At 37.9% G+C, this 19587-nt stretch overlaps 1 protein-coding gene across 5 annotated transcripts in view; it reads left to right on the top strand.

Annotated features, from left to right (window-relative positions):
- Positions 1 to 19587, top strand: part of EPHA6 (EPH receptor A6) — an 861217-nt gene that overhangs the window by 27872 nt on the left and 813758 nt on the right. For 4 of the 5 annotated variants that reach the window (XM_048870007.2, XM_048869981.2, XM_048869987.2 and 1 more), the window contains exon 2: positions 10699 to 10763. The exons of the other annotated variant lie outside the window; for it this stretch is intronic. In XM_048870007.2, the coding sequence (XP_048725964.1) occupies positions 10739 to 10763 (25 nt within the window). In that variant the 5' untranslated portion in view covers positions 10699 to 10738. The remainder of the gene's footprint in view (positions 1 to 10698; positions 10764 to 19587) is intronic. 5 annotated transcript variants of the gene reach the window in all.

Here is a 19587-nt window from a genome sequence, read left to right as displayed (position 1 = left end):
CTGCATGCAGATGTGGTCACCCCATCTCAAAAACATATTTGAAATTGGAAAAGGTTCAGAAGAGGGCAACAAAAATGATTAGGGGTATGGAATTGCTTCCGTAAGAGGAAAGATTAATAAGACTGGGACTTTTCAGCTTGGAAAAGAGACGACTAAATGGGGATGTGATAGAGGTCTATAAAATCATGACTGATGTGGAGAAAGTAAATAAGGAAGTGTTATTTACTCCTTCACATAACACAAGAACTAGGGGTCACCAAACAAAATGATTAGGCAGTAGGTTTAAAACAAACAAAGGGAAGTATTTCTTCATACAACACACAGTCAACCCTGTGGAACTGTTTGCCAGAGGATGTTGTGAAGCTGAAGACTATAACAGGGTTCAAAAAAGAACTAGATACATTCATGGAGGATAGGTCCATCAATGGCTATTAGCCAGGATGGGCAGGGATGGTGTCCCTAGCCTCTGTTTTCCAGAAGATGGGAATGAGCAACAGGGAATGGATCACTTGATGATTTCCTGTTCGTTCCCCATGGGGCAACTGGCATTGGCCACTGTCAGAAGACAGGATACAGGGCTAGATGGACCTTTGGTCGGACCAAGTATGGCTATTCTTATGTCCATAAGCTTCACACATCCATTTGATTCAAATTGATTATATAGTTACCTTTTTACAAGGGATGTTCCTACATGTGGTTTCATACCTCTCAACCTGCCCAGGCCCAAATGTGGAAGACAATGTGTGACACAGACCCTATGTGAGACAATAAAATCTATTCATTTGGGAAACTTAAAAGGTGGTGAGATTCATATATTTAGTGTAAATAACTCATGCTTTATTTCTGCTATAACTTTCAATAATAGTGAAAAGAAACCCTATTTGTATGGAGATAAATAACTTTGGGACTAAAATGAGTGAAGTCAATCAAAATAAGGAAAACTTAAGATGTATTTATAGTTTATAGAAGCAATAGTTTTCTTGAGGGAGAAGTGTACGGTGTTTCTTATTTGTCATATTAAAAGCACTTTTTTTTCCTTTTGACTCCCAAAATATTGAAATATAAAGGGAATACATTGGAAGTCAAAGCTGAGGTAGTGGTAATTTATTCTTACTTTATTGTGTTCTAGAGAAATTGGCTACTCTTTCACACTAGATCTTAGATTTTTTTGTTGTTGAAATGCAATACTTACCCGTCACTCTTCGATTGGAGGCAAACATAATTGCTATAACATTAGTTCTCTCATCTAAGAAAGTACTTAATTGGTACAGTTGAAAGGCTATTTATCCCCTCCCCCATTTCTCAGGTATTTGCTAGGCGGAACAGCAAAAAATTGCCCCTGTGAACAGAGTAATACAAAATTCTTAATTCTAATTGTTAACACAGTGATACAAATCTAGATGTTCCAAAGTCCTCAGATAATAGTGTTGATGCAGTATTATATAGTCTGTTTTTGGCATTGCCTTTTAACTTTCCTCAGCACCTTTCCAGCAATCCTCAGTGACATTCCCCTTGCATCACTGGGTTATGTAAGAGGCACTCAAGGTTGAAGTGGTTCTTAGAAACCCTGTTTGGAACTAAGTAAGTCAAAGCACTGCTATTGAATTTCCAAACGTAGTGATGCAACACTTTTGCTGCATTTTTCCTACATAATCACCATGCCCCAGACATATTAATTACAGGTAAATGGAAGTCTGAGAAGTGCCTTCTCAACCTTTGTGTTACAAGAGACTCCTTGCTACAAAAGTCTATTTTCAGTTATCTGAATCTGCCCGGATCATTGGGTAGTGACTGATCTACCAGGGATCGATTTATTGCATCTAGTGTAGACGTGAGAAATCGATCCTTGATCGGTCTGCCATTGACTCCTGAACTCCACCGCAGTGAGAGGCGGAAGCGGAGTTGACGGGGGAGCGGTGGCAGTTGACCCCGCGCCATGAGGACATGAGGTAAGTCGACCTAAGATATGTCAACTTCAGCTATGCTATTCTTGTAGCTGAAGTTGCGTATTTTAGGTCGATCCCCCCATCCAGTGTAGATCAGGCCTTAGAACTCTTTTACACTACTTAGTTATAAGATTTGTATAAAAATTATCCTTATTAAAACAAGTACTCACTTGAGTATATAACTAATTCTGGGTTGTTGCTTTTTCTACTGGACTTTAAGGGGCAATGGAGTAGGATATGAGGTGTTGAAAATGCCTCTTTGTATCAGCACCCTCACATTTCCCCCCAAATAAATAAGTATACTAAAGTGATATGGAAAAATTGGGTCTATTAAATGCTTTGCATCATGTTCCACATCAGTAGAAAGAGCTTTTTGCTCCTATTGAAATATTTAGTTACAGTAATAGGAAAAAATAATTATACATCAGTAAATACTAGACAGATTACTTAACAGACTAGGTATAATAGTGGGCAGACTATATGAACCTGAAGTTCTCAGGTCTCTAATATTCTTCAGTTAACAATGAACTCTTAGGATTTCAAAGTTAACTCTCTGTATGTGCCTTTACATTATATCATTCAAAGCTAAAGCTCAAACTCTGCATGTGTTAGTATTGTGTACTTCATGCTGTCCAATTTTGCAAGGCAATTTTAGTTTTTGGTAAGACCATCAAAACAGTATCTTCTACAAATGACATAACTGTCATTTATTTGTTAATATTAGAATCATTGCAAACCTGATTGTTTATATAAACAGTTTTAGCCCTCATGCTGATATTACATGGTACATAAAGAAACTGAGACTTTCAACGCTACCAATTATTAGCATGTACTTCAGTTTGACAGCCTGACCCAGCACCTATAAAATGTGCGCCCTGTGAAGGCTTGGTGCTTGATACTGTAAATTATAAATGAAGAGTTAGCAAAAAGTGGCAGACTGGCTCAGCGAATGAGGATTACAAAGCTGAGAAACATTAAATTGACTGGCTAGGTGGATATTTCCTAAAAGGAGTTAGGAAATATTTAATTGTCATGAGAATAAGACTGGTCTCTCTGGATCTAGTTGTCATGAGTGAGCAACTCTCATAGCTATTTCAATTGTATTTGGTTTTGGTGGGCTCCTGATGCGCTACAATAAAAATGATATTAAACTAAACATTTTACATAGCTGATTTTCATGTTAACGTTTGCCTCAAATGGTCTGAGGTCTGTTACATATCACATTTGCTTCATATATTTTCCTTTATCTTCATTCCCTGTAACTCATTTATTCTCTTCCCTTTACGTAATTTGTTTTTAAAATATGGAAATGAGACAAAACATTCTTAAGGTTATCCATGACTTCTCTCTTTAAAGTAGATATCTGCTTTAAATCAGTGAGAAGCCATGTGAGGTAAAATAACTTATTTTCCTCACTACACTGGTAACTTTGAAAACCACACTTCTCCCAGTAGATGTTTGTTGCCTGCTGACTTGTACATGTTGCTGACAGCAGTATGAATGCTTGCTAGCCAGCTTTAACTCCTCAAGCAAGCAGGAAAAATACATATTTTGATTGTATTCCTCTTCTCCCATCCTTCATATGTTTCCTGGTTTCTCCCTGAAGTGCTAAGACAACATGTCCTTGCATAAGATGGTACAAAACTTAGCACAGCAGGACCCTGACTCTGGGTATGGTTGTCATTATTAATACTAATACCCTTTCACTCTCCAAGAGGTGTATTTTCTGCTTCATTCATACATCTCCTGGGTGACCTCTGAGAGGTAGCTCCAATTCTGCACAATGTCACTGTGGGTTCACTGTCTTTGCCCCTTGTGCACCAGTTCGTCCAAACATTTGAAGACTTTATTTTTAACTGCTGGAGGCAGTGTGAGCCAGTTGATAAAGCATTAAAATGGGCATCAGGAAACCTGGGTTCTATTCACAGCTCTGCCACTGATGGGCTGTGCAACTTTGGGCAAGTCACTTCACATCTGTACCTCAGAGTCCCTGCCTGTAAAGCAGGGACAATGATATTGTATGTTTAGCATCAAAGGCCTACAATTTTCAGGCATAACACATTTTTCTATTTACTCATCATGGCACTAGATGATTTTTGCTAATTAAACTGGTTTATAGACTGAAAAATAAGAGTAATTTTTTGTTCATTAAATCTTTGACTACATAAAATTGAAAAGGTCAGTCCCTCATTGCACTCTGCATGAGCTCCACTGTGACATGATGCCCAGTTCTGCCTTGTGCTATCCTAAAAGGACTACTGGTCGGCATTCTGGCCACTTAAAGCTTCGTTTAGTGCAAAGAGCAGGCCTGTTGCTGTTGATCCTTCATGGTTTGCAGCATATTGACAATAATCCAGATCTCCGGGTCAGCACCTAATGGGGTTCAGGGTCATATCTTTGCCAACTTCCTTCCCTCTCGAGGTTATTGTGTGTTGTCGGGGCTGTGAGTAGTAAGAGAAGTCCCTGCATTCTCATGTGGAAGTTATGTGGGTCATGCAAATGAGGACAGATGTTTCTTACACTTTTCTTCTGAAAAGGGGCAGGCAGAATATTTTGAGAAGAAAATTGAAATCCTACTAGGTGTAACAGGAATCTGTTTTTCTTATATAATTGTGTCAAAAAAAGTATGTATTAGCCTTCATATACACTGGCAATAAATGGAGGCTGTAAGAGGTCAATTGAAATGGACTTAAAATCTATTTGATACAATAAAAGCAATCTGTGTGGGTACCAAAGAGACCAGTGTCAGAGGGTAAATATTGACATGAGCTACCATGATGCAAACTGTTCAGAGGGATAAGTAGAAAGAGAACTGAAGAGCTGCCTACAGCTACTGATCAGTTACTGTAACTTTGAGAGTACAGGTTATCTACTAATCAGCATGGAGATCTCTTGATTGTAACCCAGCTCAGGGTGCATGAAGTGCTCACGACCATTTGCTCACTCTTGAATTGGGACACTCTAGACAGACTTCTGCAGTCATGCATATGGTGATGGCAACAGCTTCCTGTGCGGCACCAGTTCACACCCTCCTGGAACCCCAAGGAGAGCCCTCTTTGGGGTCACATCTGCAATGAGGAGAGAGCAAGCCATTGGGTTATTCACTGCCTCCTTCTGTAAGCTCTATAAGGAATTTGGTGGGAAGTTATCTGAAGCACTCTCTTGAGTAGGGAGGATCCCCTAGAAACCAAGGGAAGATGAGGCAACAGCTCTGGAAGTGTCAGTCAATAAATATAAGTAGTTCAGATTATTTTGCTTGGCTTTTAATTAAAGGAAGAGCACATGAACACACACTCTGAAAAACATTTAACACATTTCACCTGTTTATATTAAAGTTTAATATTGTTTAGTTTCTCAATTATATTTCAGTTGGAACTCAAATGGTTTTAAAAATTAGTCATGTCATGTTAATTTTTGCTGAAATGGCTTTAATGTTTGAAATAAAATATTATAATGCAAATGCAAACGCAAACATGAATGGAGAGTACACAAGGTTAAAATCAACTAGAAGAATGTTAAATCTGAGTTATGGTGACACAGCAACATGTCCCAATCTCATAGATTTTTTTTTGGCCAGAAGGCACCATCGTGATGATCTACTCTGGCCTCCTGCACATTACAGGCCACAGAACTTCACCCACTAGCTCCTGGAATATTTGCATGAATTTGAGTGTTATATGGCTTAAACTTGTGTTGTTGGAAAAAGACGTGTGCTGGGTAAAAGTTATACCGGTACAGTGGGTGTCACCTAGGGACAGCTGCTCCCACTTGAGCCTCTTCGTAAACGCAGCCACCGGTAGCATGGCCGTATGGACAGGCTCCTGATGCTGAAAGGAAGACATTAAAGTTATAGACAGATGCATCAGACAGGGCAGTAATATTAATATCCACCATTGCATAAACCCAATGAGCCTAACACTCGTGTAAGTGTCTTGGAGGTACTGTGGCTTCTGTACTAGTCCACTGTGCAGAGTAGCTTCCTAGGAGTTGGACAGGCTGTTTTGGAACCCCAGCTCTCTTGGGGAAGAGGGTGACAGGATGGGGAGGGGGAAAGGGAAACTGGTCCAACACTCACTTTTATATTTAGAGGTTAAATGTATTAGCCTAAATCAGGCTCAGGTGCATTCTACTTAGATCACTGAGGCTACCTCAAGGATGAATTCTGTCCAGTATGCTTCTCAGAGTTCAGACAGCAGCAGACTTCTCTTCGCTAAAAAACAAAACAAAAAGCAATTGAGGTGTCCATGCTTCATCTTTAAAGCTGGCTATATTTTTGACTCTAAAAAAAATCCTTTGTGTTTGCTATTTTTATAAAAAAGTGCTCTTTTAAATACATTATTTAAAAATAAACTACAAAGTAGTGAACAGAACATAAGAATAGACTTTGATTTATGCAAGGGCTGCCCCTTCCTGAAATCATAAACCCATCCCAGTTCTAGACCTTCTACACTTGGAGCTTCAATTTTGCAGGATATTTAAAAACATGAAAGTCTTAAACTCTTGTAGTACTTCAAATGGGCCCTGATCCTGCAATTGCCTGGGTACCCTGGCAGGGGAGAAAATTTAAAGTGACTTGGCCAGAGGGATGAGTCAAGAGAAGATGCAACCCCCCCAGATGATCAAAGCAGCCATTAGCAGGGGGAACTAGAAAGATACATGATCTGGAAGTACAAGTTTCAACACAACACAACATCCAAGAAAACAAAGACTTTCTGAACAACCAGACTCTGAAATCATTGCCACAGATACCACATGGTGGGGGAGAGGGGCAGTGATAAGGGAACTGCAAAGCACAGAAATTGAAGAAGCAGACTGACTTATTTCCAAAATGGGAAAGAGAACCAGGAGGCACTCAACCCAACTAGAAGTATGGAATTGTTATCTGATACTTAGCAAGTCTACTACCAAGGAACTTCTTTCTGGACAAAGAGAACAGAAAGCTACAGGCAACGTATTCAGTGGGTGTCCTTGTGATATGAAGCAAGCAGCTATGGAGAAATTCTTCAGCCACCCTAAGAAAGTAAATAATTGTCATTGGTAACTCCATTTTAAGTTAAGTGGGCAGACAATTCAGCGATAGACAACAAGACAGCGTTCTGTCCTCCTGGAGCAAAAATACAACATGTAACTGGAAGATTGGATGGAATTATGAAGTTTTCCAGTAGATTCCACTGCTGATACCATTGGAACATGTGACCTGGAACTACTACAGATTATAGAAGACTTCAGGAATCTTGAAAGGGAGCTGAAGAAGAGGAAAGTCCAAATGATTTCTTGGTGATTCTTCAGGTCCCACTAGTAAGAGAAAAGAAAAGGCAGTAAATACTGGAGGTGAACCGTTGGTTGTGTGACTAGTATGAAACTGAAGGTTTTAGTTTTGGGGGAAACAAAGCCACATTCCAGTAGGATAGATAATGGCACATGTATCTCAGGTCAGGGACGACTATTCTAATTTGAAGGTTAACCAGTGTAGCCATGGGGGTATTAAACAAACCTCAAAATGGGTATGTGCTATGAGGTAAATGAAGTACAAACTCAAAATTGGTATATCATTAACAGACCCTACTTGTGTGGAAAGGAAAGATAAGAAAATTTTAAGTTGCCTATATACCAGTACGAGGAGTCTGAGTAACAAGCAAGAGGAATTGGAAAAATCTCATTAAAGATGTAATTGGCATTACTGAAACCTGGTGGGATGACTTGCATTATTGGAATTAAAATCATTGGTTATATAACCTGTTCAGAGTGGGTAAAAGATGTTTGGGAACTGAACCGCTACATTAAGAGACACTCTACATTAAATACAGCATTATATGTTATCAGTAACTCAGAACCACAGGATTTTGAATGCATATGGATCAATGTGCTAACTAGAACTAACACAGTCCAGGAAGGGGTACTGATGAGTGTTTGTAACAAACAATCGAATCAAACCAAACAACAAGTGAGTTACTCCTTAAGTACCTGTTTGGAATGTGTGGAAAGAAAAAATATATTATGAGGGACTTCCATTGCAAAGACACATGCTGGAGATCTAATGCAGCTGGTAATAAAATAACACGAGTTTGTAAAATTTATAGACTTTCTAACACAAAGTATTGCACCCAATACAAGGAAACTCTGTTTTGGACCTCATGACTGATAAAAATTAATTCATCAGTGTAATGGAAGTTGGTGGTTGCCTTTGGATCAGTGATCATGATCTGACGGCATTTGATACAGGCAAACAGAGGAAAAAGTCTAATTTGTCAAAGTTAATGAAAACTGAGGGAAATTGAGTTAAATAAAAATTTTAGACAAATAGGTGAATGTGCCTTCTCTTCGCATTCCCTCTTTGCATGGATTCTAATCCTTCAGAGGGCCTTCCTAGGCAGGAGACAGTGCCACAAAACTTTCCGCATGGGAAGCAGATAACATGTGGATGGTCCATTTTGCTTAGCGATCTTGGGCATAAGCTAATGGACTGCTAAGGGTTAAATTCCTGCATTTCTCTGACATCATATAGGGAAAATTACTGAAACATTGTTTGACTTACCAATACCTCTACAGCTTTTTGTATTTGTAATTGGTAATTTTAAAAAAAAAACTTTTGTTCAATGTTACTGTATTCATTTATATCCTAGTTTCGGTTTTTATCTTTATTTTACTATTGTAGTGATAGTCTAGTACTGTCAACTACTACATGTTTATATTTTTTCTTTTTCTGTTTGACAATTTTTGTTTTTTTCCTGGCTTTATTTTTTGGTTGGTTAATTGTTGATCCTTTTTCACTAATGAAATTTCAATTAACACAGATTTTATGTGTATGAAACCCTAGCTAGTAGCTTTGAGCCTCATCTGATTCTTATTGAATTCAGTGGGTTATGGTTTGGGACCTTTCTACAGCCTCTCAGGGATTACTATTTAATTAGTACTTCAGTTTCTACTAGGGGAGCTCACACCTTATTTATTTTGTGCCAATGACAGAAAGTGTTTTTTTTAAATCAGAACTCCATTATGCAATGGCAATTATTGTAAAAACAGCTGTATCTGTCTTTAAAAAAATGCTAATCTAAATTTTTATCATAATTTCAGTGATGAATATACCCTAGTTTTAAAAAGTTGATAGTCATTACATGTATAGCTTTTTTGATCCCAGAAACCATTACTCAAGAAAGCAGTTCAAACTCAAGGGTATTGTCCAACTGAAGTAAAGGTTGCTCCCTCTTGCTGACTCTTTGTACCTGCTTAGTCTGAACAGCTTGAGGCAGGGACTGTCCCTTTGGAACAGCTGGAAAATCATGAGAACCATGGGTTTGTTACCACAAACAAATAAGACATGCATGGTGCATAGTTCATTTCCTGGCTAGCTGTTCAGGAGTGTGAACTTCATCTGCTGTGAGCCATGGGGTAGCAACAAGCGTAACTCTTACCTTTTTGTGTGATGGAAGTAATGACAACCCAATATTACCAGGGCTATATCTTATAAGTACCTAAACTTTGATCTTGCTGTTGAAAAGTAAAATGGTACTTGTGAAAGAGCTAGGCTGGCTGTTCACCATGTCTCTCTCTCTCTCTCTCTTTCTCTGTGTGTGTGTGTGTGTGTGTGTGTGTGGAGAGAGAACTATAGGATGCAACTTAAAAAAATATTCTTCTCAGAGGCCTGGTTGATACTTTCTTAAAACACCATAACTGGAGAAATAGAATTAACAGTGCTAGTCAACAATGAACATTATATCTCAATCTTAGTTTATGATTCTGATTTGAGACCATAATGTCAAACATAACTGTTCCATTAGTACAGGTACAGTCTGGCACATCACACAAGATACTGAATTTACTGACAGTTTCAAGAGTTCTGAATTGTGTGGTATGTTTTTTGCATAATTAAGACAGGGAAGAGAGCCAGTTTGCCATGCTTTTTTATTTGAACACATATAAACCCAAAAATCTTTTAGAAAAGTATGTTTTTATTACTTTTGTCAGTGTAATGATATCCAAACCCCTTGTCATGTAATAAAAATTATACATGAAAATTGCAAAAGATTCACAGTGTACAAAATTTTAGAAATGATTGTATCTTTTAGCACTTAATCCACATAGACTAGCAAAACTAATCATCGTCAGACTTTCTAGTTGTTTTTTGTTCTAGGCTTAAAGATTCAGTTACAAATGATGACATGTAAAATGGAGATAATGACCTTTATAAAGTGCTTTTGAGATGTACCAATGAAAAGTGCTGTGGTAGAGCTAAATGGTGGTATTATATTGATTGATTGCATTATTTCTTTGCATTTTACCCCAATTACATTTAACTTTAAAATGTGGAAATGACTAAACTCTGCTTTTCTTCATTTTTAAAGTTCACAAAACTTGAATCCAGAAACACATCTGAATGAAAACTTTCCCATGCTTCCAGGTGGGGGTGGTGTCTGAAACTGGGTTTCCTCATTCAGGCATATATAGTTATAACCACTGGACACCACAATGGTGTAATACACTTTTAAATTACACTGTAGAAAAGATTGAATTTTCATATAATAAATCATATCTTCTGGGATTTAACTATGAAAGATAATCACAAAGCTAAAATTCTATTAGTAGGTACAGCCAAGCAACCCCATTGACTTTAGTGGGACTAAACTAGTGCTGTAGAGGTAGAACTAGCCAAATTAATGCAGGCTTGGTATTTAAATTATAGCACTCTATTTCTATGTCTAGAACAAATTAAGTATCTGATGTGTATATATATACATATATTTTTTATTTCTAGTGGTGTTGCTTGATACTACAGCTGCACTTGGAGAGCTAGGATGGAAAACCTATCCTTTAAATGGGGTAAGTCAAGCTCTCATTTTGCTTTTGTTGTCCTTTTTATTCAGCACTATTTTACTTTCCTGCAGTATGTACTAATGGAAAAGATTTTGGGATAGTGAATTGAAGTATCTGAATTGTGGTTAACACTAAGAGCCCCCAGAATAGCAAGGTAATATGTGCACATATTACAGTGCCATCAGCTGCTACTTCTATAGGTAATGGTTTGTCAGGGTTTCTCATGTCTGTATTTGGAGGTGTGTAATTCAGTTATGGATATCTTTTCTGTCCTAAAACTTAAATTAAATTTTTAAATCAGGAACAAGCTTTCTTTAAATTTTATAAAAAATAATTTATCCATTTATTACAGTAGTTTGAAACAATTTATATGATCAAAGTGGCATTTTTGATTCCACTGTCTGATGCGTGATTACAAATGTTAATTCTGAAGGCCTATTAAAATATTGTAAAAGAGTGAAAACAAAGCTATCAAGGTTTAGAAAATTGATATATTTATGTAAAGTGGCTTTTTCTTATATGACATTTTAATCAAAAGTTCAGTATCCTAGATAATGTTTTTACACAATTGCACAGTATTGTTAATATAGATTGACATGACCAGAGGCACAGGGTGCTTTGCAGGGCACAAGGCCTCAGAGCTTTGCAGATGGCTGGCATGCTTGGAGATTACGTGGCCAGACTGGGAGGGGGAAGAAGGTGTTTTGTTTTTGTTTTTTTTAAGTGTAACCTCTTGAGAAATATTGGTGGCTGATCTTCAAATGGCGTATTGCTGTTTCCACCTGTCCAGTGCTCTTAACAGCACATTTGTCATTTTTAGTATCACTTTTAATGAAGATAGTCTATTGAAGCAATTAAGTCCTTTTTATATGTTGGGTCCTTATTCTAAGGATGACCTAAATTTAGCTATCTCTTGCCTTGTGTGTCATTTCTTTTCATATTGGGTGGTATTATCTTTTAATTGCTGTGTATGATGCATGTGCTGTGTTGACTTCTGAAACAGACTGAGCTATAGAGCACCGAGGGTATTTTGTATGCAGGGATAAGCCTTTTGTTTCATTCTCTGTGGGTTTTTCTTTCTTGCAATGCATTCTAGAAGGAAATAAAAGTTGTCCATCCTCAGCACCTTAATAATCTGTTCTTTAAAAGTGCTGCTAGTGTCTGCCCCCAGGGACTCCAAGCAACGTGACATTTCTTAATCTCAGCCTATTTTCAAAATAATAGATAACGTTTTTCAGGCTTTTCCAGTCCTTTGTATTCTTAGACAAGATTTTAGTCTGTTAATACATATCTCAGTATTTTACACTTTTGCATGCAGTTTCATATAGTCTGAATCCTAAATTCTGAAGGTTTTCTTTGGAAATTATGGACAAAATAAACAGGCTCAGATCCTGAAAGCTACAATATGAGCCAAATACCTTTTAGCTTAGTCAAATGATGAGTTCCATTAAAATCAACAGGACTACTTGTGTGCATAAGACAAGCAAGATCTGATACCATTTCCATTAAGTAGCAATGGGTTTTTCATATGCTTTCTTGAAAGCTATAACTGTTCCACCAACAACAGATCTAAAATGCAAGCAGGAAGAAACAACAAAGATGACTTACACAATAACCATCAGAACATGCCTGTTTTGGCTGCTCATGTAAGTCCCCTTCCCCCTCTCAATTTTGTAGCTCACTTAAATCACAGATACGTTGATGTTTTGCCAGAGGAATTGCTTCTACTTTGTCAGTCTTAGGAATTGGTCTTATTTCTCTGATACAAAGAGCTTACATATGAATTAATTGTAAATATTTGGGGTTCAGTTTATTTTTAAGATATGCTATGATCTTTCTTGGGAATCTGACAAAAAAAGGTCACTGAGAAAATTGTGATAACTTCTCTTTTCCCTACGTATTTATGTGGCTGTAGCTTGAAGAAATGGAAAACATTGGTTAGGTGAAAACCTGAATTGCTGTGTAGTGTTAGTTTGAGCAGTTGTTAACGTGCTAGTAGTAGATATTCACTGATAGTAAGCCCATGTCTACACTTACCGGAGATCAACACTGCTGTGATCGAGGTAGCAGGGGTCAATTTTAGTGGGTCTGATGAAGACCCGCTAACTTGACGGCAGAGCACTCTCCGGTCTACTCTGCTACGATGAGAAAGTGTCTCCGATCGACACAGCATGGTGTATTCACGAAGCTGGAGTAGCATAATTTGGGTCAATTTACTGTGATAGTGTGGACAAGGCCTAAGTAAACACTGGAACTGAGCAAATAGAAAACCTCCTTCATGAATAATTGAAAAGCGAATATAATATCCTAAGTCCTTGTAGAATAACGGATATGTTTTTATGAATTGTAATATTCACAGCAGAGTAATTTAAATATATGCAAACTTGCTGCTTAAAATGAGTGGCTGCTAATTCTTTTATAACTGCTGCCATGCTTAGAATTACTTAAATTAATACATAGTTTAATAGAGTTTTTTGAGTTCAGAAGTTAATATAGCAAAAACTGTATACAGAGGTACCAAATTATTTTTAAAGTGGTTGTGAAATTAATCTTTAAAGCTAAAAACTAAAGTGTATTGCTTTACTCCTTATGTTTTAAATAACTTTTGAATACAGCACCTGGTATACAGGTAAAAGGATTACAATTTCCATCACTGCTAGCCCCTTCTCATTTATAAGCATTCAGAAATTTTGCAGAACGCGCCCTACACACTCTCCTTCATGTCCATCATATAATCTGTCAGTTGTATTTGTTTGCAGTTCTGAATTTCCATCAATATATAGGTTAGTTATATCCACACTTTTTTGAACTGAAGGCCAAATTCTGCCTTCAGAATCATGTTTGTGACTCTTGTTGTGTTATGCCAGAAATTACTCCCTTGCATTTATTGATTTTAAAATTTAAGTTCAATAAAATAGCTGTTCTCCTAAATCCTTTACAAAACGATCACAGATGTTGCATGTCCATAATATTCCTATCCAGAGTTACAGATCTAGCCTAACATAGTGACCCTGTACTCTGAGGCCTACCTGTGCAATCTAGATATCATTTTATTTTCCCTGAGAATGTAAATGTTCCTGTCCTTGGTGAGTTCCCCAGCATTACCGCTTCGTTTGGGAAACCCCACAGATGCTCTTTTTTCAAAGCTCCAAGTCAGAATGTGATAGGGCTTTGGGACCAGGGAAGGTGAAGGTGGAGCAGCATTAACTCACATTGAAGCTCTTTCAGTGGCTGCATGGGTGGATCCAGCCATTGGCAGCGTGCCTCTTGGAGGATCAGAATGTAGGGGCCACCCATCCATCCAGGCACTTCTGCCTCCCTCATTGCAGGGCTCTCTAGAGTTGTGAGACTATGTACCCTGGTTACCTCCATGTATCCCAAAGCTCTCCCACCTGAGGGGATGATTAATTCTCCATGATGAATATCTCCAAATTTCCTGATCTGTCCCACTTCCCCCAGGCTTATCCACTTCCAATCTAATTTCCTAATTTGGAACACTAGCATTGCCATATTGGTCCATCTGGTCTGAAATTCAGTCTTTGACATTGGTTGTTGGAAGGTGCAGGAATCCCCACGATGGACAATTACAGAATAAATGCCTCAGAGAGGAATTTTTTTCCAAAAACCTTTCGCTGGTTGGCTTATCCTGAAGTAGGATGGTTTGTATTCCATTTTTTTCATCCTGTATACTGTGACCATCGATGTTATACATATGAATGTCTGGTTTGTATTTTAAATCCTGCAAACCTCTTGGACACTATATCTTATAGCAATGATACCCAAATTTTATGCCCTGTGCTGCTAAAAGCCTTAATTTTGACAGGTTAAACAAGGAGAAAGATCCATCCCTTCTGCCAAACTTTTTTTTTAAAATACTCAAGAATTCACTCATGGTCTTCCTTCAACTGCTAAAAATCTATTTCTCTTGGCTTTATTAAAGAGCAATAGATAGGCAGAAAATAATATGCAGACAGAGTCAGTAGCAGATCCCCAAAAATCTCTGGGTTTTCAAGGCAGAATTCTGTGTCAATTTGATGGAGAAGGAAACTCATCACCACCACTCACTCACTCACACAAAACAAAGGCAACAAAATTGCAAATAAAAACTTCCAACATTTTCTTGTCCCAGTGTGGAAATAGCCCTAGAAGAAATATAGGGAATTGTCTGGCCTCATGAACTGACACTTTTTTGTCTACATGTGGCAAACCCTTTTTTTTATTGCATCTGTTTTTGAATCAAGTATATTCAGTTTAGCTGTATGTGACTTTCCATCAGTCTGAATGTAACATCCATTTTATATGTCTTGCTATTTAGCTCTTTAAGAGACTACTCAAAGTTAATTGGTGGGAGAGAAGCTAGCCTAATTAGGTCTGCTTTTTGCTATGCTAAGGGAATGTTTTATGTTTTCTCAATACTTCTGTTTTTGTTTTTGACACTATGATTTAACTCTTTATATACTAAGATGTGTAATCGTGTAAAAGTGAAATTATCACACTGGCAACAAAAAGCTCAAATCCAGTCTGCAGGGTTTTTTTGTAGGTTGTCTGGAGCTTTCTAGAAATGAGATCCATCTCTTGTTAGTACATTAATACTCCTCTTAGGATTATAGAAACTTGGGTAACTCTATTAACAGACAATTTAAAATGACACTACAATGACATCTAATAAACTGAAATGAAAAATCAGTATTTTTTTCCGTACGCTGTCACATTCTGTGGTACAATCCAGACCAGTGAGGGGATATGCCTCCACCTGCCCTGCAGCCTTGAGTGGCTCACAATGCTTTTCTGTTGTAGCTCCTAACCTGGGCTCCTCACAAACAGCCAAAGAGCGTGCAGATCACATGGAGTGTCTATGAATAGCTGCAGCCTGCCAACAGCACTCTGGCTTCTGCCAGCCTTCGCTATTACCTGCAAGATGACTCTAACATACTCCCAGTCCCTGATTTTCTCCAGAAACATGGAGAAAATTTGGACAGTCCAGACATTAGAGGTCTGTTTTTCCCTGTAAGGTGTCAATATACAACAATTTGGTATTTTAAACTGAAGCTACCCAACAATTCAGATTAAACACAACACTGGATTAGTTTTTCTTAAAAAATAAAACAAGTTTATTTAACTACAGAGGGATTAAGTGAGTACAAGTACAAGGTATTAAAGTCAGAAATGGTTACAAGAGAAATAAAGATAAAATGATTCCTAGTAGCTAAGACTTAAACAAATTTATCTTGGTTCAATGTAAAATCCATACCACAGGTTCCCAGCAACATTGCTGAATGAAATTTTCAAATCAGAATATCTGATTAAGTCCAAAAGGTGAAAAAGAGAGAGAGCGTACCTGGATGGTTTTTGCCCCTCCCTTTTTTTATAGTCCTGTCACCCTCTGCATGCATTTTTGTGAGGTTACCTCTAGATGAAGTTTCTTCCAGTTGTGGGGATGGAACATGGAGTCTCATGGATGGTGGTTAAAATGCAAATCAATCTGTTCCTGTCTCTCCCCAGGCTTTTCTGGCAAGCACAATTCAGTCGTAATTTCAGTTTATGAACATAACTTTACAAATGTTTCTACATACATTTCACTATGATATTATTAACCGGTGAGTTGTTTGTTTTCAAATGATGCCTTGCAAAGCATATTTTGTACAAGATTATTACAGTAGTGTGTTTGGATGTGAATACAGGGGTACATTCAGTCACATTCACCTGTCCCGAGATCCCCCTGTCAAGTTGTGTGGATTTACTTTAACATTTTCTTCAGAGAAAATATTTTTGTAAGTAAGTGATACTAAAATAAAGGAAATGATTCACTGACTGGGAAGCAGGAGTAAAACTAACGATTTTTCTCTTAGTTTGTGCATTTGACAGAACTGCATGTTTAATAGTTACACTGATCTTAGGTGTTGCCTGGAATAATAAAAGGTTAAAACTGTGTTCAGGCAGAAATAGGATTTTAAGATTCAATGATTGGAGAATGCTCACTTTTGTTGTTGAGCCCAGGTCTTATCAATGTAAACCTAATTGTAGGGGACTTTTTTGAGTTTTATTTACTGATATTTTGATCATATCTGATTGAAAAAGGATGTTTCTATTAAATTAGAGAGTAGCATTCATGATAGGCTACCTAAGTTTTCTACCTCAGTCAGGGATACGTGTGACACTTCCAGCATAAAATACTCTTCATTTCAAAATAAATCAGTCATTCAAACAGTCTTCGCCCTTCCCTGCTTCCTGCAAACAAATCCTTCATTGCAATACTTCCTTTCAGAAAATAATCAATTCTGTATTCTTCCTTACCCAGGATCTATCTATCCTTTACTTCAACCCCTTGCAACCCACCATACTTCCAACTCCCAAGCACTACATGGAGGTTATTTTAGGTGTCACCTGGTAGCTGTTCCTCACAGTAACAAGAGCAGATCCTTCTGGTGGTGTATGGGTACTTGTATTGTTGAGAAGTAAGTAGATCTACCCTAACTGCTGGCAATGTGGGAGGTGAGTCTCTCCTAAATAAGGAGGAACAGGTTTCTCCTGTGGTAGTAAGGTTGTGATGTATTGCCAGGCTTGCACTGTGCAGCAGAAGCTTTGTTATTAATGATATTAAATTTAGTGCCAAGATGCCCCCACCAGAAATCAAGGCCCACGTGAGCTGTACATAAACATTAGTAAGAGGCAGCCCCTGCCTTAAAGATCTTACTTTATAGACAAGACAAAGGGTGGGAGAGACGAAGTACTATCCTTATTTTAGAGACCAGGAAAACTTAGGTACAGGATATTAAGTGACATATGCAAGGTCACAGAGGAAGTCTCTTGGGAGGTCAGGGTTCAACCCCAGCTCTAAGTCACAATCCAGTGCCTTTAGCACAATAGTAGCCTTACTTTCTAGATTATCCTAGATTATCTGTCCTGTGCACTGTTGGAATAGTCAAATGCATATGGAGAGGTAATACGTAATTCCTTACCTTTTACATGGCACTTTTAGCCATGTGGGTGGGGAGCAGGGGGAGCAGCACAACTTCGCACAAGAGGGAAGTTTCTCTTGTCACAGCTGTTCCTGACATTCCTGGTAGTTGCTTGAGTGAACAGCAGTTAGTTCAATGTGATCCTCAGAAAGCACTAAAAATGTGAATGAGTAGAGCCAGATTTAGAATTTCAGATTGAGCTTATGAGTTCTTGCCCCATCCTATCTACCCTTATCATACTGCTATGCATAGGACCACAGTCAGGATTTCAGGGAGGGCTAGTAGAATGATTACTTGGGGTACACCTTAAAATTAATTGATTTCAATTATACATGTAGATTAGATTGGCTTCTCTAAAAGAAGATTGGCGGCTGCTGCTGATGCAAGAAAAATCACTAGATCCAGCAAGCTCGGATATTCCCTCTATTGCTTTATCTCTAGATGCAGGGAAGGCCTTTGATAGGGTTGAATGACCTTATCTAATAGCTGTCTGAAAAATATTCAGATTTGAACCAATACATTGACCGAACTCAAGTATATTGTAACTCTCCCCTCGCTTCACTATCAACTAATGGAATTATTTCTCCCACATTTCAACTAGAAAGAGGGACACTGGCAGGTCTGCCCCCTCTTGCCTCTCCCTAATCTCTCCTGAAGCACTGGCAATGTACATATGTCAGCAGTCAGCCACTGAAGGTATGACTATAAACAGGAAAGCATACAAAATCAGTGTACATGCTGATGACATTTTTGAAGACTTCAGCCTGATCAATGCCATTGTTATTGAATGTAGTTGACTTTTTTGAGAGATCCCTGGTTTTGGTATTAACTGAAATAAATCTGCAAGCAGTGAATATATCCAAAAGATCAGATTCTTTCAGTTTCAGCATTTTCCATTTCCAATATGCAAGGAAATAACTTATTTAAGTGTTAATTTTTGGAACATTAGGACAAATCTTGTTTCCATAAATACGGACTACATATTAAGAGGTTTCCAAGGATGTAGAGAGGTGGCGTCTCCTCCCTCTTTTCTTGCTGGGGAGAATAGATATACCCAAAATGAATATCTGCCCAAGATTAACTTATATGGTTAGCCTCCTTCACGCTTTGCTCAACTAATAGGCTGATTGTGCATTTTAGATGGGATACAAAATAGCTTTGCTTGTCACACAAGAACCTTAAAAAAAATCCCGAGAAACTGGAGATACAGGGTTGGTAGATTTGTACCTAGCTAACATTTCAAATGTGTCCTATTGTAAAGTGGTTCTCCTCCAGTGGCTCTGTTTACACACCAGCCTGGTTTGAGATAGGAAAAAAAGCTTAGCTTGCTGTTCAGTTTCCTCTCTTCTTGTATATACCTTAAGAGGCTTCCAAACTACATGCGATATCCTGCAATCTGTTGATACAATTAAAGCATCCGATTTTACTAATTCTCTTCTCATACCACTATGGGATAACCTGTGTACCAGGATCAAGGCAAACTCCACACTTAAAGACAATTTGGATCGCCAAAGGATTTTCCAAAAAAAAAAAATAATAATAATATGAGATGATAGACTGGTCTTCATTCAATTACATGCATAACAAATATCAGCTACCGCTGTTTCACAGTTCCTTCTTCAGTGCCAATGCTCATGAAATTCATGAAAGGATAGGGGAGAACTGAATTCTTTCTAACTCTCACTTCTAGAAGAACATGTTAAGAAATATGGAAACAAATCACATTGTAGGAATTAAGGTGTCTTAATGCTTTGTAATACTCTTAATCTCAGTCTCAAAGGGAAAAAAAAGGGAGAAAGAATTCTGCCTTTACTATTTCAACAGAAACCTGGGAGGATATCTGGCTTAATGTGAAAGATACTTCAAGTTCT

Source organism: Caretta caretta, chromosome 1 (genome assembly GCF_965140235.1).
Source record: "Caretta caretta isolate rCarCar2 chromosome 1, rCarCar1.hap1, whole genome shotgun sequence".
Classification (NCBI taxonomy): Eukaryota; Metazoa; Chordata; order Testudines; family Cheloniidae; genus Caretta; species Caretta caretta.
The sequence above is the reverse complement of the archived record's forward strand: the minus strand, read 5'-3'. Positions and strand labels throughout refer to the sequence as shown.